At 36.3% G+C, this 24,434-nt stretch overlaps 2 protein-coding genes across 3 annotated transcripts in view; one reads left to right on the top strand and one right to left on the bottom strand.

Annotated features, from left to right (window-relative positions):
- Positions 1 to 89: 89 nt before the first annotated feature.
- LOC119081642 (bifunctional glutamate/proline--tRNA ligase) lies at positions 90 to 7,290 on the bottom strand. The gene is made up of 9 exons (XM_037190723.1): positions 7,132 to 7,290; positions 6,163 to 7,062; positions 5,927 to 6,098; positions 5,780 to 5,869; positions 4,970 to 5,705; positions 4,671 to 4,901; positions 1,350 to 3,270; positions 475 to 1,288; positions 90 to 410 (listed from the first exon to the last, which is right to left on the bottom strand). The coding sequence occupies exons 1-9, from the start codon at positions 7,172 to 7,174 to the stop codon at positions 251 to 253; spliced, it is 5,067 nt and encodes a 1,688-aa protein (XP_037046618.1). The 5' UTR covers positions 7,175 to 7,290; the 3' UTR covers positions 90 to 250.
- A 1,633-nt stretch (positions 7,291 to 8,923) lies between these two features.
- LOC119081730 (protein similar) overlaps positions 8,924 to 24,434 on the top strand; it is a 91,098-nt gene continuing 75,587 nt past the window's right edge. Inside the window, exon 1 of one of the 2 annotated variants that reach the window (XM_037190907.1) lies at positions 8,924 to 9,310. In XM_037190907.1, the coding sequence (XP_037046802.1) occupies positions 9,219 to 9,310 (92 nt within the window). In that variant the 5' untranslated portion in view covers positions 8,924 to 9,218. Of the gene's footprint in view, positions 9,311 to 18,444; positions 18,913 to 24,434 lie in introns of those variants that run through there. The other variant, XM_037190899.1, reaches the window with a different exon arrangement.

The raw sequence follows: 24,434 nt of genomic DNA, 5'->3' as shown, positions 1-24,434 counted from the left end.
ATTTAATTTGACTGGAGGAAGAATTGGTGTTCCATGCGTCGTTACCAGAAAATACGTAGAAATCCGGATGGCCAAATGACACAACCAAATGCAGATTTTTGCGAATTAGAAACGTTTATAGTCCATTTAAATCTCACACATTTTAAAATTGTTGCATTTAACAACCGAAATGAAATTTTCAAATTTTAATCTCAATCGCGTCCAGAGGATGAAACAAAACCGCAAAGCTTCGACTACCGAAACCTTCGTCTTAGTAGCTTCGGCCAAAGAGACAGTAATTCAACGGCTTTTTCGTACACGCCGGATTGATACACTTATCGGTTGGCAATATTGCAGCTGGCTGATCGAATGGTATGCATAGCGATTTGGCGCCCATGGTTAACTGTCCGATTTCGGCTTCACCTTCAGCGCTGAAAATTTTTTCCGATTAATACACAACGAATGCTGACATTTTAATCAATTCAGTCAACTTACACCGCACTTTGATCCTTGATTGTGGTCTCGCAATCGATTTCACCGCAAAATGGAGCCAACAGAACGTTCTTCTTGTCTAAATTCAGGCAGAAATCCTTCCAATCCTTCGTCACTACCGAATGGCTATCAAAATCTTCCTTTGCCTTTCGGAACAGATTCACCTGAATTTCATCCAACACCTGCGCCACACTCTTGGAAATATCAGCCCGCTGAACCGTACTCTTTTCATTGGTATCACGACGAACCAGGACCACTTGATTCGATTTCATGTCTTTCGGTCCGAGTTCGATGCGAATCGGGACACCTTTCAATTCCCAATGATTGAACTTCCATCCGGGTGAATAATTATCGCGATAGTCGCCTTCGACACGAACACCAGCCAATTTCAGTGTCACCTCCAGTTCGTTACAACTTTTCTGAAGTGCTGCACGATCAGCATCAGTTGAATTAACAGTGATTCCGCAGGGAACAATGATGGCTTGAACACTGGCAACTTTTGGCGGTAATACTAAGCCCTTGTCATCACCATGTACCATGATCATAACACCAATTGTTCGAGTGGTGAGACCCCATGAATTCTGGTAAACAAACTCCTTTTCCTGCGTTGTCGGGTCTTCGTACACGATATCAAACATTTTCGAGAAGTTCTTTCCCAAGTGATGACTGGTAGCACCCTGAATTGATCTACCGCTAGCCGATATAAAGGCTTCGACAGTTGTGGTGTAATCACCTCCGGCAAATTTCTCCTTTTCGGTTTTACGTCCTTTGCGCACTGGGATCGCCAACAATTCTTCGTAAATTCGTGCGTACAAATCTGAAAATTAATTTTGGTTAAAAGACTTTGCAAGTGACGGTTGTAACGTAGGCTGACTTACCTAATATTACAAGCACCTCTTCTTCCGCATCCTTTTTGCTAGCGAATGCAGTGTGTCCTTCCTGCCACAAAAACTCTCTAGTACGTAAAAACGGCTGTGGATGCTTGAATTCCCAGCGTACAACATTCGACCATTGATTCAGTTTTAATGGCAGATCTCTGTATGACTGAATCCATTTTGCGTATGCGGGATACATAATTGTCTCCGATGTTGGACGTATAGCAATTGGCTCGGCCAAATCAGAATCACCTGATTTTGTGACCCATGCAACTTCTGGCGAAAAGTCAGCGATGTGAGATTTTTCCTTCTCTAAAGCCGACTTCGATACAAACATTGGGAAGTAGACTTCTTTGACGCCAATTTTTGTTATTTCCTCCGTGAACCAATTTTTAATGACGCTCCATATTGCCATCGACCAAGGACGAAGAATGTAACAACCAGATATGTCGTAGTATTCGATCATTTCGCCTTTGGTTAGAATTTGACTGTACCAATCTGGCAGATTTTCATCCTTTTTAGCTTCGAGTCCTAATCGTGTTTGCTTTTTCAATCCTGTTCCATCATCCTTAGCATCACCAGCTGCCTTCGGAGCGGCCTTAGGTTTTGGAGCCTCTTTCTTCTCTTTCGGTGCTGCCGCTTTTGGTTTATTGTCCGCGTTCGATTTTGTATTTCCGCGACCAGCGACTGGGAAATCTGTACCCGTCAGTGTCTTGTATTGACCTTTCAATTCAAGCAACAATTTTACGGCTTCATCAACTTTGTCTTTTGCTGCTCCGGACGATTTCAAAGTTCTAACGAGGTCTCCTTGAGCTGTAATTTTTTCAGTCAAAACTTCCTTTTCACCCGAAGGTGGTGAAGGGGCAGATTCCATTGCTTTTGGAGCTGCAACCGTTGGTGCTGCACTAGGAGTCCAATCTTTTCCAGTGGAGGCCTTAAATTCTGCTTTCAAAGCCAGTAAAGCTTTAACTTCAGCGTCGACGGCAGCCTTGGCGGCTTTCTTTGATTTCAAATCTCGGACTTTATCACCTTGAGCAACAATTTGGTCGTGTATTGAAGTACTCTGTGATGTTTGAGTAACTGGAGGTGGAGCTTCAACAGTTGATGCTACAGTAGGAGTCCAATCCTTTCCAGTGGAAGCCTTAAATTCCGCTTTCAAAGCCAGTAAAGCTTTAACTTCAGCGTCGATGGCAGCTTTGGCGGCTTTTTTCGATTTCAAATCTCGGACTTTATCACCCTGAGCAACAATTCGGTCGTGTATTGAATTACTCTGTGATGTTTGCGCTGCTGGTGGTGGAGCAGTTTGAGTTGTTGATTCAGGCTTCCAGTCAGCACCGGTAAGTGTTTTATAATCGGCTTTTAAACTGAGCAGTGTCTTGACGGCAGTGTCGATTTCCGGCTTAGGTGCTTTCTTCGCCTTTAGATCTCTGACTAAGTCACCTTGTTTTTTGATCTTTTCGTTCAATTCGGAAGAATTGTTACTACTTGCTGGGGCTACAGGTTCAGCAGCAGTCGGCACCACACAGCCAGGCTTCCAATCTTGTCCCGTTGCGGTCTTGTAGTCAGCTTTCAGAGACAGCAAAGCTTTTACTTCGGGATCGATCGTTGCTTTGTCAGCTTTTTTGGCCTTTAGATCGCGTATTTTTTCGCCTTGAGCAACAATCTTGGCATTGATTGCGTTTGCGTCACCAGTACCAACGTTGACAGTTGTAGCTGGTTGTGCTGCTGCTGATGTTGCTGGTTCACTGTCCGGTTTCCAATCTTTACCGCTTAAATTTTTGTATTCGGCTTTCAGAGCTAGAAGCACCTTAACAGCCGAATCAATATCTGCTTTGACTGCTTTCTTTGTTTTTAAATCTCGTACGATGTCTCCTTGTTGTTTGATTTTCTCGTTAATGTCGCTTGTATTATTAGCTGCTGGTTTCTGGAAAGAGAAATGAAAATATTTGAGATTCGATTCGAAAATCCATTTTTATTACGAAGCAATCAGATAAAATGAAAATAAATTTAAGAACTGATCAATAGGTGCGAACATTCCTCAAACACTACCCGAGAATTCGTTGTATGATCTATCGCAGGTGATTCAATTCGACTAAAAAATGAATTACAATGGAACACACCGAAAGGCACTTTTCATATAGGAAATGCAAACTGTTTACGTTGCAAAGTGACTTACGCAAAGTGAAAATTAATTGCCAAAAAGACGAACAGAATTTGAATAAATTTCAACTCAACCACACAACCGATACACACAAAAATTTTGATTCCAATTCAAACATCTTATCAAAATGCCACATTGAACATTATTGTCAATTCCACCTAAATGAGAAGTTATAAAAACCGTTCGATAGTTTCATAACAACGTCGAAATATTACACACGTTTCTTCATTTCTTTTACTTCTTTCGTTTCTGTGTTGTTGTTCTCTCTTGTTGATGATGGGACTGGTGTTGCCTTTCACTTTGTTATAATTGTAATGTATGCGGCGTTTGAGAGAATCAAACAAAGGCTGAGCTTAGGTTTAAAAAAAAAATTGTTCACAAAAAATGCATTAATTGGAGGTGCCTTATTCGATGAGAGAAACACTGACTAGTTTTGTATGCAACGAATATTGCTGACAAAGTTGAATTTATGGAAATTGAAAAAAAATATGACCAATCGTGCTATAGGTACTGGGACTATCAATTCAATCAATTCGACATGTAGGTCACTATTTTTACGCACTTTTCACCGATGGTCACAAAAGTCACAATAGGTATAGTAACTTCTGGTTTATAGGAGTTTGTCGAATGATAATTTTGTCTGCCAAAGTTGGAACTCATCTTAGCTATAGAATGACAAAGGTCAACCTTCTCCAGCCTGCGTTGCTGAAGCAGACAGTATTTCATAAATATTGGGACAGTTTCATCACATCAAAGATTTGTTTTTGTTCATGCAGAATTTCACAATATTTATCGATATTTTCAAAGGTTAAGTTTTCGTATAGGACAGACCTCGCGTTCAAGGCAAGTTTGGTTTTTGGTATAACTGTAAACAATCAAGGTCTTTCACTAGGTTCAAATGATATAACTGATTCGGTAGATACCAAGGTTTGTCGATCAAAATCAGGAGACGTAATAAAGACGTAAGAACTAAGATATCCTCGACTTCATATTGCATAAGTAAAAGTAATATTTGCGTAAGATCCCAGCACTGTTTTTGAATATTTCCGAATATATCGTAGACTGCCCGTTTGCACAGTTTCATGAGTTTTTCTTTCGCTTGTTCTTCCACATGATGATTTGCCAACCGACAAAAGAACAAAAGAAAATCATAGAATACTCACCGCTGTTTGTTTTGCCGGTGCAGTCTCTTTATTCGCTGCAGGTGCTTGAGTCGATGGCTTCTCTTTGCCATCAGGAACTTCCAGTAAAATAATCGGAGATGTGACTCCGGTGTAAATGCTGGGTGGAGCATAAGCTCGATCGACTTTGAAATATCCACGTCGTTGGAGTTGAATGATATCGCCCTTCTTGCATTTCCTCAGTTCAGGATCGCCAATCATTTCAACTTCGGTCTGGAAAAAGGAAGGTAAATTTTCAATGAAATTGTGTATCGATCAAATGACAGTAATGTTGAATTTACCCTGGTCTGATGGCCGATATAGTTTTTGAAGTCTTCGTCCCTGCCCAAAACTGCTTTACTGATGATATGTTCGAAGAACACGCAGTAAGTTGGTGTAAATTCATCAGTAGTTTCGCACAACCAAGTTAGTTTGACCGTTTTCTTGAAATCTTTATTGTCCAACTTAAGGCTGGCGTCGATTGACACAATTTTTCCATCTTTCCTGTTAATCTTGTTGATCAGCAAATTGCCCCAATTGATAAAGGTGGCCAATTCGCCTTCTTTCAACGATTCAGCATCGACGTAATCAATCAATATGCGTGGACCGAACCAAACCGTTTTCATTCCAACATCGACATTCTTCGGATGAGCTGGCACATCAGATTTTTCTTGAACCGCACCGGCGACATTGACAACAACGTTGTTTTTATCGACCGCTGTGTATCTCGGAACAACAGGGTCAATCACTTTCTTGTTGAATGCCCAGATCTTGTCCCATTCCATGAACACCACCGATTTACTCGATCCCTGAGCGATGATAAATTCCTTCAGACCTTGAACGGTCATACCACGACGCAATATACCGCGAACCGTTGGAAACCGAGGATCATCCCAACCGTCCACCAAGCCTTCTTCTACGAACCAGGTGAGTTTTCGTTTCGACAGAACGGTGTTGGTCATATTCAGACGACTGTACTCCCAAATGTATGGACGGCGTAGCTGTAATGCTTCGATGAACCAATAGAATTGGTCGTCTCTACACGAACGCAATGGGGGAAAACGAAATTAATTTCAACGACCGATTTATCGGAATAAGTTCTCGGCAATTACCTGTCATGATACTCCATGGTACGCAGGGTATGAGTCACGTTTTCGATAGCATCAACAATCGGACAAGCAAAATCGTACGTTGGATACACTCTAAAAGGAAAACTTGATCAGTTAAGTCCAGGGTATTTAGTCAATGAATACACGAACTTGTATTGCGTTCCCGTCCTCGGATGAGGTTCATTTTTGCAACGATAAATTGTTGGATCTCTGAGACAGCCATTCGGTGATGACATGTCGATTTTGGCACGAATACAGCACTTCTGACCAGTTGCCGTACCCTTCAGCATCTCACCCCACATTTGGAAGTTTTTCTCGACACCTGAAAGAGATAACCGGTCGTTACAGTGATGAACAAACTGTGCAAACAAATCACAGTATCTTACTGTTGCTTCTGTTGACCGATTCGGTTCGTTGTTCACGTTCCTTTTTCATGAGTTCCGGCTCGGTGTCATCCGCGTAGGCTTTACCATCTTTCATCAGTTTCTCGCAGTACTCCAACATCAAGTCGAAATATTGTGACGTGTGCGTAAACAAGTCTGGTTTGATTTCGAGCATTTCCAAATCCTCCAGAATAACCTTCTCGAATTCAACGTTCTCCTTTGCCGGATTGGTGTCATCGAATCGCATAATCAATTTGCCATTAAACGCTTGCTGATAGTACTGGTTCAGTAATGCCGCTTTGGCGTGACCGATATGCAGATAGCCAGATGCTTCAGGCGGAAAGCGTACAATGACTTTTCCCATTTCCGCTCCGGGCAAATCAACAAATTTCCCCTCTTGCTTCCGTTCGCCGGATTTTTCAACTTTGGCCGGTGGTTTTGTCACTTGTCTCGCATCGGCTGGCAGATTTTTGATCACACTCTCAACGAATGGCTGCGAACGAATCAAATCGTACCATCGCTGCACATGATTCGGTAGACTAGTTTTAGCTTCTTGAAGGACTAGAAATATTTCGTTGAACACCGACAAGTCGGCTATGGTGAGCTTATTGGCAACCAAATAGGTCAATGGAGCTAGACATTTCTGCAGGTAGTCCAGTTTCGATTGAACATTCGATTGAAACGTTAATGAGAATGTCAACCAGTGATCGACTTGAGTTCGTTCAGCCGGTGACTTGCCATACAATTCATATTTCAGTGCTTCACGGGCCAATGCCCGAAGAATATCGTTGGTGGTATTGCATACCAGTTTTGTGTTGTTGCGAAAAACGATCGATGTTTCGGTGCTCCATGTATTTTCAGTGGGAACGGTATCTTTAATCAATTCGGCAACGATAAGACCACCTAAAGACCAGATACACGGAAATGATGCAATTTGAAGCAATTAATTAAATTATTTTTCTATCTCCTCACCGATTGGCGGACGTTTCAAATTGGATGTAAGTTTGATTGACATCTTGTTGGTCAAATTTCAGGATACGTAAAATTGCAGTATTCTTGTGGGATTCAACAAGACACGTTAAAGCATTTAACCTCTCTCAGAAGAAAAAGGTGCTGTTTGAAATGTCAAAATAAAATACTCCGTCGACGAATAACTATCGAACGTATGTTCAACATACACGTATGCCAACACTGACTTCAGTTGCTTTTCAGTTAAATTTGCTGGGAAATATAGGATTGATTTGTCGTTTGAATTTTGTGTTCTATTCATAAAGATAAACCTGAAGAGTTAAGTATGCTTCCAATTTATCAATAAACACGTTCATGTTCTTACTACAGAGTGTTAAAAGAGAGTAGAAAATCGAACTCAGTCAAATTAATTTGTTTTTCCCCTGTTTACATACAAATTTTGCCATATCACCCACTGAGCTCATTTAAATTAACTGGTTTTCCACCCTGTTCTTTCACTCTATAATCTATACACTCAATACAGTGTTAAAAGAGCGTAAAAACAGTGTTAAAAGAGCGTAAAAACAGATGAAAAAACCTATTAATTTAACTGAGCCCGTTGGTTGATATGTGTCAATATAATATTATAGAAAAATGCAATGCCCAGTCACGCAAAACATCACACTCAATTTATACAAAGTGGTCTGTAGCAGCAACAATAACGTAGCGCTAGCGCGTTATTATCTGTTTTCATCTTTACTATACAGTGTTAAAAGAGCGTAAAAGAGAGAAGAATGACCAGTTGCTTAACTGGTTTCGATGGGTGATACGTCAAAATTTGTATGTAAAAGTCCAGTTAACTAGGAACGAACCAGTTAATTTAACTGAGCTCGATGGGTGAACACTCTTTTTGACATTCTCTTTTAACACTATATACGCAAAGTTGGCCTAGGTATACATGGATTCGACTAAAATAATAAAATATTGAAACAAAATCTGACTTGACTTTCGTAATAACAAGCTTTCCCCTGTGGGCTCACCCATGAGATTATTTGAACGTGAGGACTTTGACTTGAATGATCACGAATGAAAATCAAGTCCTAATCCTCCCTTTTCTCTCTCCTAGACACGGTTCATTGTACACCAGAAAACCACCTCACATTTCCTCTTACCTCCGGTACTTTGTGTACGATGAACTTTGTCAGTGGTGGGGCCACTACTTGCATTACTTTGACTTATATACCAGGGACGAGCCAAGGTAACTAACTCAACCACCGTCGTTCGATCTATGTGGTCGGACTAACTACTTTCATAATATCATTATTTCTTGTTCAATATATAATGAAACAAAATCTCGAACAATTCAACTCTTCGGACTCAGTGAGTTTTAGACTCAATACCAAAACTTTTTCATTATCTCTCAATCAAACGCCATGACTCATGACATATAGTCAAGAAAATATTTGAATGTTCGTCGATATGATCTCCTTTGTTGTGTTATATAATCTTCGCGATGTATTTTAGACTTAAATACTTTTATTTTTTTTTTTGTGTAACAAACATTGGATTTCAGTGACATAAACTTTATGAGAAGTATAATTCAGTAATTCAGGCTCAAGACTAGTGAGTCGATTCTCACGATTGTCACGTTTCACTTCAAGTAGCTTTAATTTGTTTAGTTTACTTACAAAAGTCTATTTCTTTTTCGAAAGAACGGCTCGCTGCGATTGTTGCGAACGATACGAACGGCGGTTCTCTACGTGAAATCATAATAATTTTTGACATATCTACAAAAAGAACGTATGTCTGTCAGTATATCGACTCAGCTCCCATGTACAGTGTGTACACCGTATCAAAAAAACGTATTTGTGCGTACGAAAACATTTTAATGGATGGTGGATGAATTTTGATTTGTCAATTATTTTTTTTGTACAAAGAACAAAAAGCGAATTAATTCAAGGAAAAAACAGTGACAATTGGAACAATTTATTGTGAAAGACAAAGTGTTTGAACCAAAAGCTATTTTTGTTGAATGGACTTTGGAACTGTGAAAAACGTCAAGAAAGGTTGATGGTGTTGATCAGCGAAAGTTCCCAATAAATGCATAAGCAATGACAAATGTATCAAAAATGGTTAATAAAAGTGAAGAGACTGTTGCGGAAACGGTTACTAATGGTAAACCAAAGGCAAAGGAAAAACGAAGGTGAGTACTGCGTACACTATGCAATGAATTTTTAACATATTTATTTACGATCAACCAGTTTATTTGGATGATATTAAATACATACATGCATATCACTATGGCCATACTCAATATCGATGTGTTATGACCTGTGTTCGTAATCGAGACAAAAAAAATTCTTCTTTTTTTTCGTAATAATTGTGTTCCCTTAGATATTAATTATTAGACGTAAATTCCATCTTTTATTTGAGTAACTCGATCTTTTGTGGCTAAATATATTACGACAAAATCTGCTCATTATTACACATTACAAAGTCAATAAAAACTTATTTTCGTACAATTACCCGTATTCGACGTACATTATATTTGCCTGCCATATAATGGAATCAGCTCGTAGCTTATAATGTACAGTATCAGCACAACAAATATATGTTGTTGTGATACCAAAACATTTTTTTTGGGAAATCTTTTCATGAATTCTTTTGGTATCTTCTGATAAATTCCCTTTTGTCTGTTGAATAATAAAGACGCTCTTAGTTTTCCATATGATTGGTTGATTGTCTTGATTTTGTGTGTGCTATCTATGGCCTGCCTAATAATCTACTGTGAATACTAATCTTGAAATTTACTCAGAATTTTTACAGATTTTTCTGTTTATTCGTTTATATTAAGGGGATGTTTGGGCGGGAGGAGGACAAACATCATACTCAATGTTTTGTTGGTTTAGTTAAGATTTTTGTTGAAAGAAAGTCGGACAATATTTAAATTGAGTCAACATTACGTTATGACCAGTGAACCAGCTGTACAAGTCGAATGCGAGTGTGTGCGAGCCAATAAGTCACATATTTAATACAAATGAAAATTTAAACAAAAATTTATTTTGGGCTACTGTTAAGTGAACAGCCAATACACATCTAAATTAAGTGGCAACATTTTATATTGTCTTGCTAATTGATAAGATGCGTCTCGTGAGCGCTTAACAGTAAAATGTATCGGAAAAATTGATATTATTGTTGAAAGAAACTTGTGACATAATTAACGTTTCACCAAACCGAAGCTGTTCTCTCTACCAAGGGCATATACTTGATCGGGAAACGAAACCTTTCACTTTCTGTGGATGATGTGATGGGAACAATTCTTAGTCGTATGTCATTGTTATTGTCAAAATCAGAATGTAGACTCGTACACATGAATCATCACAGGAAATGGGAGTTACTTGAACTGTATCCTAATCCTATTATTGTCGATTTCAGTTATTTAATTCGTAAAAGTTCAACTCCTCAGCATATTACAGAATGTGTTTTGAAGTGTTTGTACTTTGGTCCTTTAATTAAAATCACAATTCTGAGAGATCGGATTCGTGAGACAGTTTCACATAATCGCAATCGCAAAAAGTGTCGACCGATTTGAGTTTCGTACATAGACTCTTGCAGAAAATTGCATTGGCCTTTTTATTATTGGTGATAAAGCTTCGCTAATTCTATAGTCCTCTACCGAAATATGTATGCACGGCTTTGTATTAATATCTTTTCAGCTGGAACGGAATTGATCGGAATTCGACTGTCCGCAGATGTTTTGTAATTACAATTTCAGAAGCTGCACTTTTTGAGGATATATCTTGTCTCCACTGTGATTCTATATCTTTTGTCTTTGCGTTGAGACCAAGCTCTGTACTGTCAGCATTATCATAAATGGTCGTTTATTTCTTTCGGTCATAGTATTGACAACATTTTTTATCGCTTACGGTAACAGATGACACAAAATGATATTTTTCTCGGCTTAGTTGGACATGTATGTTCTGTGTAGCCGAACGGAAAGTTTGCAATAAAGTTTAGAATCGGCAAATTTGAATTTCTATTTTAAATAAGAAATTTAGGTTTTGCGATTGGTAGCTGCTCTCGAGACTTATTTGATTAATGATTGTAAAAATAACATTTTTTGTGCTTTACGATCATAATTATAATTCGACGTTAGACGATAGAAAAATTCAAGTTTCAGTACTTCTCAGAGAGACGTATTTGCGGCTGTAACAGTACTTTTCGGTCGCAATCGAATGAGCATGATAGTTGATGAAATTATTGTAGGGTTTGTAGAGTGATAACTTTGTTTATGTTGTTGTAGTTTCGTCTCGTTATGATCCTTAAGGCACAAAAAACGTAGTTCTTAAGTGCCCATTCCACTTAAAAAAAGTACGCCGTGAGAGAGCCGTTAGAGCGCCGTGAGAGAGCAAACTGTCAAATAAACAAAGAAAAATTGAAAAAATTCAATTTTGTCTCTCACACGGAGTACTTTTTTTGGTAAGAGGAAACTAAGCATTAACTCGTGATGAAAGCAGAATTTTTCATCACTCGTAACGAGAAATACTATTTTTCTCTTTCTATACAATAGCGTCAACCAGCAAAGCGAATGAGCTGTGTATAATGGCATCGTAGGCCCGATAACTTCTAACCTATTCTGTTATAATTTATAATAAAATCCTACACCGTCCATGCATCGCAATTTCTTATCCTCGCGAACAAAAAAGAGAAAACGTTGCAAATCGTTTCAATTTTATCGCCTTTTGATTACCATGCATTTGAATACGAATTTAATGAGTCGGTGAGTATAAAAGTTATAAAGTAAATGAGGAAATGCATGCGATGTTTTCTTCATGAAAACCGGCAACCTGTATTGTTCGTCTATTGTTGACATCAACAACTTGCACTCTTGCAGAAAGATAGAAACGAAGTAAAAAGAAAGAATCCTACGATTTCCTTCTCAAAAAACCAAAATAAAGAACACACGTTCTCTTTGTTCTCCGAATATTTCGGTGCTATGTAATAATCTGTCCTGCCTTCTTTCATAACAAATATGTTCTGTTAATTTGAAAGGAAACCTGTGCCTCGTCAAAACAGAATGCAGACGCTTTACATATATAATAGTATTCAAAGTGGATATTCAATATGTAGATACTTCGATAAACACGCAATAACATTCAAATTAACGTCTTTTCGATTCGGAATCGTAAAATAAATCAACAATTTTCAACTTAATTTCGTATGCAAATTTAATTGAATGTTCTTTTTTTCTATGAAACAATATACTCGGTCAAATGTGTGCGAATGGAGAAGTTATTTACGTAAAAGCATGCGAATTCTTTTTTTTATTGGCAAACGCGTGCCAATAGTGTACATTTTAGTTCGATTCTACCCGAACTACATAAATGTTCTCATTTCTAATTGAGATACAGTACACCAAATACCATCTGCATGACTGAATCAAATTATACCGTTGAATACTCGATGTCATTCACAATTCTGACGAGATTGAATTATATAACACGTTGCACATTAAAATCGAATAAAATTGGAATGACCAATACCAATGTGATTTCCAGTTTCGTACAAAATATGTACCCAGAAGCTAGGCAGCATAAACTTGTCTGTATGTAAAGCGTCTTCTTGACAAGAAATTTGTTTGTAAAATCTTTATTGACTTGAACGGATCCGATTTATAAGTAATTTTCAACAAATAATTTTGGTCTTAAACTTCAGAATGTGCTAAGTATATTCTAATGAATTATGTCAGAATGCCTGGCCTAATTTTACACTACCCACAAACGCATCAAACTTTTGCTGTACTAGATTCAAAGGTATTTTGTTTTGTTGTTCATATACGAGATAATACTGTTGCAATGAATCATTGAATGTATTCGAAAAAGGAGTTCAACCTTTTACAAACAGCATTCGTATTGTCCATGTAGTTGCTAGCTGTCGAAGTTCCTGTGTTTGGGTAATTGATTTTCTGAATTTGAAGAAATTTTCAAAAATCTGCCCTAATTTTCCAAAGTTAGCAATGTTCCATTCGGTAAATTCTGGCAAAATCAGCTTCCTAAAAATAGGTCCTGCCTGAATCAATTACTTCTTTCGTCTTTTGTTTATTAAGGATTACATACGTATTTTCGCTTATAAGTTGATGCATAAATTTTAGAAATTATAAGTAAATTCTATGTGCAAGTCAACTTATAAACCATAATAGTCTTCCTTTATTACACACTTTCCTATGGCCATTTCCATACTGACATTTTTATGACATGTACTTACATTTCGCTTTACAACTTTGTCAGGAAACACCTGAATGGAAAAAGGAGATATGTAATAGTACATTACTATACCACTTTACTCACCGTGATACGAGATATCAAATTATTTCACGTGTAAAGTATGGCGTTTTACTTTACGAGCGAGGGAAAGGGTCTTCACTAGTGAGGGAAAGGCCAAATTACCTCACTAGTAAAGTAAAATATTTTTCTATTTATTAGTTTAATTGCTTCTTTGCCAAACACACCGGACGTCTATGTGGCGACTGGAATGAAAATAAATTGTTCTCGCAAATCGACGTAGTGTTCGTCCTTCTTTTCTTCCGCGTGTTTTGCTGTCCAACCTAATTCTTTTGAGGTTCGATTTATATACGATGTCGCAAAACTATCAGCACAAGTATAGTCCCATAACAGTGATTTTCCTTTTGTCCAAGGTAAGAGACTGAGGCCATCAGGTTTCTTCCCATCTGGTCTGGAACATCCTGGTGGTTCGAGTAAACAAGGAACTTCTGCTGATTTCAATCCTCGTTGCATTAAGTTGTTGAAGTTTCGATGTCGTGGTAGTGTTACTGAAGCTTTGGAGCAAGATAAACCATATCTACCGTATTTGTCTACTTTCGATCCACAATTGTACAATTGGCAAACCAAGACGTAATGCGATAGCTACTCTAAATTCGTCGTTGTTTAAATGTGTACAAAGCTGCGGTGATGGTAAAGCTTGAAGCCAAGCACCCGATTCTTCGGATGAATTTGCCAGCAAACGTGCCTTGTCAATTTTCTCATTAGGCCATGAATGTATTACTTGATTACTTCCAATTTTCGGGTTATTTCAAAATTTATCCATTATCCCATTGTCCTGTAATGGTCGTAACGACTCCTCAGGTAACTCTCCAAACCTCTGACACCACTGTTCTTCAGCCTCAACTTGTACCAAATTGATTTAGAATGTAGAGCTATATCTGAAGCATGTCGTAGTCCGATACCACCTCTCTTAATGGGTACAGAAGATTCGATCCAGGCCTTTTCTGTAAGATGTAAATTGAAAAGCGATTCTAATGAATTTTTAAGCACCATCGTCATAATGCAGTAATCCTGAACAATTTTGCCACATTGGTGACGTAAAAAGAATATTAAACGAGGTGTCATTATGGCAAACCGAAGGAGACAATATGCACTGTGTGAGCTTATCTGTCTTTTATTTTATTTTCCAAACACAACGTTGATGCTGCTTCTGTTAACGGCACTCATCTTTTGTATACCATTTAAGATGGAATTGAAACGTCCGTATATTTCGTTTTTTAATTCATCTGATTCTGTACCTAAGCCAGAAATTTCGCACTTTTCATAATTTAATTCTAGGCCTATGTCTCTCGCTTTCTGGATAATGTCTTGTAATGCATTGAATACATCATCTGGCGCACCTCCAATTGTACCATCATAAAGATATCAAATGTAAGATCTAGATTTTGTAAAGACATGGTGCGGGTCCAAGAGGGTCACCTTGTTGTACTCCTCTTTGTGATAAAATTACATGTTCTCTATAATATACATTTGTTGGAATTCTGTAACACAGCTCTACAAACTTATAGATTTCTGGTATCGTTGACTTAACTTTTTGCCATAAAATGTCTCGTCTAAGTTCATTAAAGGCGTTTTTCACATCGATTTTCAAGAAGACACGAACTGACTTGTGTTTTGAAGTAAAATATATTCTGGCCGCATGTGCGCCCGCTTCGGCTCCATTTTTAATTCCTACTCCCAATTGATGTGGGAGATATATGTAAAATAAGGAGTAAGGGTCATGCTTCAAAGTTATGAAATAAAAACCGAATGTCACACAGAAGGGCATGTTATAAAAGTCGAAGTATGGAAATGACCACATAACAGAAAACCGGCTAATCTTTTATTTTTGTAGTCATTGTCGATGACATAAGATGACTACAACAGTACAAACGACGACTCGCTCTTCTTATCTTTTTTGAGCTAAATATAGTTGCTTAATTAAAACTTGAATTTTTACAGTTTGAGATGCAAACGACTTCATGATTGACTGTTGAAAATTCAAACAATCGATGGGCCTGTACCTCATTGTTTTACTCTTTTTTGTTGTGAATATCAAATGAAAGTGTCTCCGTTTAACGAACAAATACTAGTAGCTAGAATAAATCCCAAGTTATCTGATAAAAAAACCCTCATAATAAAATTTCACCTACATTTAGCCATTGACATTGATTGCTATATGCCGGCGTTGCGGGTACGATGCAATGCATTATTTTATTTTGAAATGTGTTACCGTATATACACAAACATCGTTTTTGTTTTTATTTCTATGTTTTTGTTATAAACTTTGTGTGGAATGTAAAATAGAAAAATATTTTTGTCTTATTTCGATGAATATGATGAAACGAATGTGTATTTATATAGTCGATCAAATACACTGTTCGGTAACAAACTTTCTAAACGTAAATTTTTGAATCGGTTGTTATATTGAACAAAACGCTAGGGCTTAATAGGTTTTATTGTTTTTTTTTAGTATGTGACTGTGACACAGGTACACACAGCGAAACATTGAATAAAGTGACCTTTATTGACTGATTGACTGATTGACTGATGCGTCAAAAACCGTACTTTTCATGTTTCAAGCACTTCTTTCGATGCCCCCAGCATGTAAAATCCATTACATAACTCGGGAAAAAATTAAAAGTCTCGTTTTCGTGTGTTTATTGACCTCGGCTTCGCCTCGGATCAACAAAATTCACACGAAAACTCTACTTTTCATCTTTTCATCTTTTTATCCCTAATCATGTAATAGTATGTTGTGTTACAAGTATTGTAATGTTGATTTTTTCAGCACTAGACCCAAGTTTTCCTTACGAGCGGAGCGAGTAAGGAAAATTGGGTCGTGTGCTGAAAAAATCTCATTACAATACGTGTAACACATCATGCTTTGTGCCAACCGAGAATTGAAATAGACAAGAGCACAAAAAATCATAATTTTCATTGTAAACAATCACTCTTCAAATTTGATCGATCACATTGCTTTGCATTTTCTCAAACGAATGCTGTAACAACTCATACAAATTCCATTTCAACACTGCTTTGAGTGTTGTAATATCACATCAAACGGGTGCTGAAATAAGTCACTTTACAACACTAAAATGAATGTTGAAAAGAGTCGTATTTCAATTCTCGGTGGCACAATAGTACATTACTATACCAGTGAGGTCCTCGGATACTTTTACTCATCTGGATAGGAGATATCAAATTATTTCACGTGTAAAGTAAGGCGTTTTACTTTACGAGCGAGGGAAAGGGTCTTCACTAGTGAGGGAAAGGCCAAAAGCCACATTACCTCACTAGTAAAGTAATAGTATGTTGTGTTACAAGTATTGTAATGTTGATTTTTTCAGCACTAGACCCAAGTTTTCCTTACGAGCGGAGCGAGTAAGGAAAATTGGGTCGTGTGCTGAAAAAATCTCATTACAATACGTGTAACACATCATGCTTTGTGCCAACCGAGAATTGAAATAGACAAATGCCCAAAAAATCATAATTTTCATGGTAAACAATCACACTTCAAATTTGATCGATCACATTGCTTTGCATTTTCTAAAACGAATGTTGTAATAACTCATACAAATTTCATTTCAACACTGCTTTGAGTGTTGAACTATCCCATCAAACGGGTGCTGAAATAAGTCACTTTACAACACTAAAATGAGTGCTGAAAAGAGTCGTATTTCAATTCTCGGTGGCACAAAATACTATTACCTACTTGGAAGATTCAAGATTGTAATACAAAACTTCCCATTTATAGGAAAATGTTTAAATTCTCTACCTTCTACAACACCGTCTTACCTAGGGATTTCAAAATATACAGTGAACGACATCTCAAATGTCTCACAGTCGAATTTTTCTGAGAATTTTATTGTGTCATTGCAAATTCACAATGACATTCTCTGAAAAAAATGACAGTGAGACATTTGAGATGTCGTTCACTGTAAAAAATTTTGTTCAAGTTTTATCTCAATTTTTGGATATTTGTTTCTCTCTCAAAAATTTTTCACGTTTCACAGATTCCACACTCCACTCCTGACATTAATTGCGCTTTAAACTGTTCTAATCTATCCCAGTACTTTCCTAAAAAAAAAAACCAAAAAAAGTCTTTGTCATTTAAACAGTCCTGCACACTTCGTTTTCGTTCTTCCGGCAGTTAGAATCGTAATTTTTGGTGCGAAATTAAATATCATCTTTGACCAGTTTTTATATGGTACTTGGGTAGAATTGAGTTAATTTCGGACCACATTTGACACATAAACACCTTGTAAGATGTTCTGTTAAATTTGAATCCTAATTTGACATTCTTGACAAATGAACGGCATTTTTCCGTGCCGTGCCGTACCGTTTAAACGTACCAGTACGTGTTCGTGTCAAGCAATTGATTACTGGTTGACTGTATGCTAAATTATATTTAAGAAAATTTGGATTTCGAATTTTCCAAATGATTTAAATGTTATTGTTAGTATCACAATGTGCTTCCCTTTCGTTATGATTGACTTCCTTTCAGACGACCTAAGGTTTAGCAACTGCAGGGGCACTCTGTAAGCACACTTTACTTTTAATTGCCCAATTTTAAAACTGCCTTAAGAAAACTTTTCTCTACTTGTCTCTACCAATCGCTACTGCGCTTCTTCCTTCCTTGTGCTACAAGAAGACCTAGTCAACTGAACAAACTGGATATTTCTCATTCGATATGCTTATTTCCGCCGTCCATGCACTGTAACGATTATCTTATGTGTCTCTCCTTATCTCATTATCAATTTGTATTATCACCAATTTATGATGTTCTTTATGTACAAAGAAATTCTGCTACCAACTTGAGTGTCATTTAATATATCCAGCTGTTGTGATATTTATTGCTCGCATACAGCGCTTATTAAGAGCCATGCTCTGATTGGCCAGTGATTACATATGATCCTTATCGGCCAAATTCGAACGTATGAACGGTATTTGTTAAATCGTTGTCAGGAACTATTTGTTCAGTCTTCGGATTAACGTTGGTCGAAGTGGATTAAAATTTACAAAAATTCAACGGGTCGTGCATATAAATGGTGGTCAAATAAAAAAAAAATTGATTTTGTGGCATAAAAATTTCTCGGCACAATTGTTAATCGAACCATCATAACTGCAAAATATCAAAAATGAACCACTCTTGGTGGGAGGCGGTCAATTCAGAATTTGTTTATGAACAGGGGCAAATACAAAGTATGAATTTATTTCAACGATGTTACAACGCCTCACAGCTTGAAGATGTGCAGTGTAGTTCAGGGTTGGGTGATTATCAATCGCCACATTTCGTAAACGAAACACTACCGTTAGCTCCGCACTATAGTTCTGTACAATCGGAATATTCATGTACTTTTCCCGATATACCGACGTATGCTCCGTGCCAAGGACCACGGCCATGGAATTTTGCTTACTGTTACGGATACTACGGGGAGCCGGCTTGTCCGTTAATAAATATGGTCGACATGGAAGATTTCATGTAAGTTTTGAACAAAAAAGAAGAAGTGAAAACAGAGGAGGAGACACCTCTTCTACTCGACAGAAAATAACTCTAAAAACTGCACCTCGACTTTATGCACAATTTTATCCGTTGCATGTTACGTATATAATGACACTATCCCCAGAATCTAATTTTTTGAAGCAATACTCCGAAGAATAAATTCTTTTTAAGAATTGAAAAAAACCTTGACAGAAAATTTAATGAATTTTTTGGAAAAACTTTGGATACAAATAATCCACATGCCAAAAATGAAATATAATTGAAGACTTTCATGAAATTTTAGTTTTCTACTATAATCGAATAAATAAGCTTTTAATGAAGTGATTGACCACATATTTATTTAGGTAGTTCGCCAGTCGACAACCTTCTGAAATGTGATAGTATCACAGATTACGAGACATTTTTTAAAAAAGGACTGGATCGACTGGGAAATTATTTTATGATTGAATGGACCGAAAATCCCTTCACGAGATTGTACCATTTTTACGAACAGAAATGGTGACAAAAGTTCAAGAAAAGAGGGTATGACTGACCCCAAACTTTGGACCGCTTAGTACTTTTCTAGGCAAATGAAACATTCGACATGTTTTCTGATTTAAGAGTGGTTGTGGCTTGTAAATGATTCCACACAAAATTGGTTTAGCAAACGAAAATTTGTCTTTTTTATTTTATCAATTACAAACCGCAACACCTCCAAAATTAGAAGACATGTCGAATTACACTTTTTCCTCCATGCTCAATGAGAACGAATTTCGGAAAATTTTTCAGACAACACGATACTAGACCTAAAATTCTTTTATATTATCGCTGTTTCATGAAAAATCTTAAAAAGCACCGTAGAAATTTATCGAGTTTTCTGCATTTTTATTATAAAAAATATGTTCGAAACTTCACAAAAAGTAGTGGTGACTGAAATACTTGCTATATGATTTTAAAAATTTATTGATTTTCAACTACTGTTGAGCTGTTTTGTATTAAATAAGTAAGATATAAATTTGCTGGCGGAGAAACTTTTTATTTTACTGAAGAGCTTGCGGCAAAGTTCCGTTCACCCAAAAAAATATGAGGCAAAGAATGACAGCAGTCATAAAAGTGAAATTTCATGAAACCTGATGCTGATGCAACATATACTTCGAGTACTTTAAAAACACATAAGATTTTAACAGACCTCCATTTTTCGGTTTTTTCTGTCTAACTTTTAGATGAGGGCAAATGTTCAAAATGTTCAGCAAAACGAGAATTGAAATAGGCTGAAGCAAAGAAATTCATAAATTTTTTTCGTCAAAAATCACTGTTGATCAATCACATTACAATACGTACTTTACGAAACAAAACCTAATCCGCTAATTTAAATTTTAAAACCCGTTCCCACAACCGGAGGTTAAGTACAATGTCCTCCACTCGAACCTCGAGCCTGTCGATTTTGCCAAATGTCCGCAATCTCTCAATATATGCACAAAATGGTCAGAGTCGCATTTTATTTATTTAAATTGAAAACAACTTAATTTTTGTAGTTTTTGCAAAAAAGAACCAAATATTTCTCAAAGGAAATAACAATAAACCAAAAGTCAATTAAAAGTAAAACATTAAATTTTGTCTAAAATTTTCTACAAAAAATCGGGATTTTAGTGTGCTCGTTTCTATGTGAGTCTTGAATACATACTCTTTTATCGACATGGAAATGTGCCTCACTTCAATACTCAGTTGGAGAAATTATTTAGTTGCAAACTTTCCGTATCAATTTCTAGCTAATAGATGAAACTCGAAGCAGGACACATTTACCGGAATACATCGTTGCTGGTAGTATTTAATATTATTACGTCCTCTTGGTCTCATTATATTCAATTCAGGCAACACTCAGTATACTTTTTGAATAAGCTGTTCGAACAGAGCTCTTTTTGTGCTGAGGAACTGAGTCCAGCAATATTTTCGAATTCCGTCCAAGTCTTACAAGCCCCATCTTACATCGGCATACTTATTACCATTCATGCCCATATATTCGCACTTCCTTCATATGCCAATATTTGGTTTTAATCGACACGTCATCACATCATCGTTATTTTTATTTTCGCCTATCAACTATTATTAATGCAAATTAAATAATTGTTATAAATATCTCATAAATTTGTGCTCGCCATAATTGATTTGGTAACGTACAAAATGATTGATCGTCATTGACAATTTCTAATTACTTTTCTTTTCGATTAGACCGTCAATTGACTAGCCAATTTACCACTTTGCTCCAATAAAACTTCACACACGCCTGATTCTGATTACATGATTTGTTGTATTTTATTTTTATCGAACCGTCCGACATACTTATTATAACCTGGCTCCAATCGTACGATCTTAACGCTAGTTCCCATCTATCTGGTGTTGTACTTTTGATCTGATAGCTGTTCGTTTTCAATAATGGTCCCAAAAGAAATATATAATTGTGTCGCGTCGCATATCGAAGGGGCAATAAATCAAAAGACATAATGGATTTTCAGTTTCAAGTGAGGGCCAATTGAATTATTTTAATCTGGAAATGGTGTAATTATGATTGTGTATTTTAGTGTACAGCGTAGCGTCACTTTAAAAATTTTTTGTGACTAACAGAATGCAAATCAACATTTCATTTTCTTTGGACTGCCTGTGGTTTTCGTTCGCCATATTTGTTTTCACCCGAAACTATTCTTCAGGAACCGACGTCACTAAAGTGAATGGAAAGGATTCTAAAATGCGTATTGGCGTTTTAGTTTCCACAAGGCGCAGAACATATTGTTCATGCTACGAATAATCACATTTTTATACTTACCTTTACTGCCAACAGTCATCCTAAAAATATGAAATAAATTGAATCAATTGAATTTGATGCTCTAAGAAGAAAATAAAAAATTCACTCCGAGTATAATACATCAACTAAAACCGTCTACCCGTGTTGCTTGAATGTTAATTTTAAAAATCGAACCGTAGCTAACTAAAATCATCGTGGACAGAATTATGAATTGAAAACGGTATGTGCTCTGGTTTGCTTTCAATAAAAGCATAAAGTTTATCACAATACGTTTTTCATGGGTACGATTCACTATTAGAAAGTGAAGGTCCTTAAACGATTGAATACGACTATTAGGACTTTAGGAAATATAAGGATTTGAACCAAGGACTATTATTAGTAAGTTTGTTTACCGAAATCACTGAAATCTATCAAAGATTTCCAAAATTTATTGAGTTTACCGAAAATTTATCGATTTTTTTCGGTAAATTCATTTAATTTTCGACAGACTTTGGTAAATTTCAGTAAATTCGGTAAATGAACTTACTAATAACAGGTCCAGATTTGAATACAAATCCCAAGCCAGGATCTTAAAACGGAGATTTAACTGTTTATACTGTTAAGAGCGCTCACCCCTTGGCAAAATTCTAGCCTACATTTGTGCTCAAAAATATTCGTTTTTTGATGATTTCTCTGAACGAAAATCTTTTTTTTTTAAGTAAAACCCTCGGTAAAACCATTAAAGCATGCAAAAATGTGTTACTTTTAAAGAAAAAATTGGTTTGTAAGTCATAACTTTACCCACTTGGAGAAACTATTGCAAAATGTATAATTTACACATTTTGCAAAGGTCTCTCCAAGTGGGATAACTTATCACCCACAAACCGATGTTTCCATTAAAAGTAACACATTTTTGCATGCTTTAATGGTTTTGCTTTTTCAAAAAGAGACTTTCGTTCAGAGAAATCATCAAAAAACGAATATTTTTGCGCACAAATATAGGCTAGAATTTTGCCAAGGGGTGAGCCCTCTTAATCAATTTTGTACCGTTGATTTGCAAGCATAATGGGGTATTGATACAGAGTTTTGTGTGTGTCAAAAGTAAACTAATTCCCAGAGATTTTAAATTCGAAACGATCTGAAAGAAGTCAATGTGAAATTCGGCTAATTAAATTTGGAAACAGATCAAAGGTTTACAAAATTGTGACAGACAACTTCATTTAAATTCAAACAAATGATTATACGCGTAGCAAAAATCTTAAAATTCACGATAATTTCTAGAAAATAAATTGCATTTCAGTGCAATTACAAAACTTCGCGTTTGAATTCCGTTTCGTTTTTCGTTCGCGGAATCGCATCTTGGTCAAAGTAGCGGATTATTAATATTTAAATGAAGTGAGTTCAATACATGAGAGATCAGAGTTGATTGTTCGTATGTGATGTTAAAATACAGATGCTGTGTAAAATCAAATTGCCCGATACTCTTTACCACTTAATATGTTTTGGTGTACCCAAAATGTAGGGTATTCAATCAAACAAATTCAAAATATTGATTTTAGCCATAAAATTCAAATATCTTACAACGGAAATATAAAAAATCTAAATAAACAGACGTTCCGTTTCTTGAATTCTTTGTTCTAGCAATATCAATACAATGACGAAATTTAAATATTATGCGTCGATACATGGTAAACACGAACAAGGGTAAACGTACAATAAAAACTCTTTCGTATAACTTTATCAGCTCAAGGCTACAATTGTGTTAAACAATTGCAACGATCAGCATCGATTAAAATATTTGTAATTTTTATTTATGAAAAAGAAAATCGAAATTGCTCAGATTCAATTCAATATCCGAAAAATATGAACTAGAAATTCTAATTATCGTGTGTGTTTCGAATTGAAGACAGAAAAAATCCATTAATTGATTCAATAAAAACAGCATGAACCGTTCGTTGTTTATTTTTGTTGGTCATTATACGCAGACAGAGTGAACTGATGAATTTTTAGCTGGTCAAAACATTTTATTATGCAATTTAAACTGGCTCTCAATTGTTCCCACGAAAATGCGATGTATATTGTCTGTATTTGCGGTATAATTTCGACTCGTTTTACAATGTTGTTGTCAACCACAAAAAAAAGTTGCCCAAACTTGAATTTTAACCTTCTGCAAACAGTAAGCGTATCAACTTTTAACGGCAATCACAACGTCTTTTACTTCTTGTTACTAATATTTGATGCAAATCTACTACTTCTCTATTTATTTTGTCTTTTTGTCTTTGTTTTCAATAACAGATGAATATCAGCATTTAACTGACAGTACTGTACAGTTTATATGCGCTAAAGTCGAAGAAATGTTGTTGATCTCGTCTCAAAATCTGAACGATGTTGTTGATGCCAAGATATTCTAATTTGCAAAGTGATAATCCGAAATTCACATCGAATGTTGCGTACACCTATATTTAATTCATCAACATTTTCAATAGATAGACCTATTGATGGTCACGTTAATTATTTATGAATAGAATATTGGAATGAATGTCAAAAAGAAAATGTTTTCATTGAAATGAACGACGATAAAATTCAACATAATTTTATGCTAATAGATATACACAGTGGTCTCTCCTGATTTAACATTCATGAAAGCTATTAGCCACTTCATTCCATTTGGTTTTTCGGATCAAAACACGTGTTTTCATTAGCATATTCTCCAATAATACTTGAACTACAAACTTAGGTATTG

Source organism: Bradysia coprophila, chromosome X (assembly GCF_014529535.1).
Source record: "Bradysia coprophila strain Holo2 chromosome X, BU_Bcop_v1, whole genome shotgun sequence".
Classification (NCBI taxonomy): Eukaryota; Metazoa; Arthropoda; class Insecta; order Diptera; family Sciaridae; genus Bradysia; species Bradysia coprophila.
This window is presented reverse-complemented; position numbering and strand designations above follow the sequence as displayed.

Excerpts from the sequence above, each read along its gene's own strand:
- LOC119081642 (XM_037190723.1), bottom strand. The coding sequence starts at position 7,174 with ATGTCAATCAAACTTACATCCAATTTGAAACGTCCGCCAATCG. Across the intron at positions 6,099-6,162 it reads ATCGGTCAACAGAAGCAACA|GTGTCGAGAAAAACTTCCAA; the intron begins GTAAGATACTGT and ends TATCTCTTTCAG. Across the intron at positions 4,902-4,969 it reads ATATCGGCCATCAGACCAGG|ACCGAAGTTGAAATGATTGG; the intron begins GTAAATTCAACA and ends TCCTTTTTCCAG.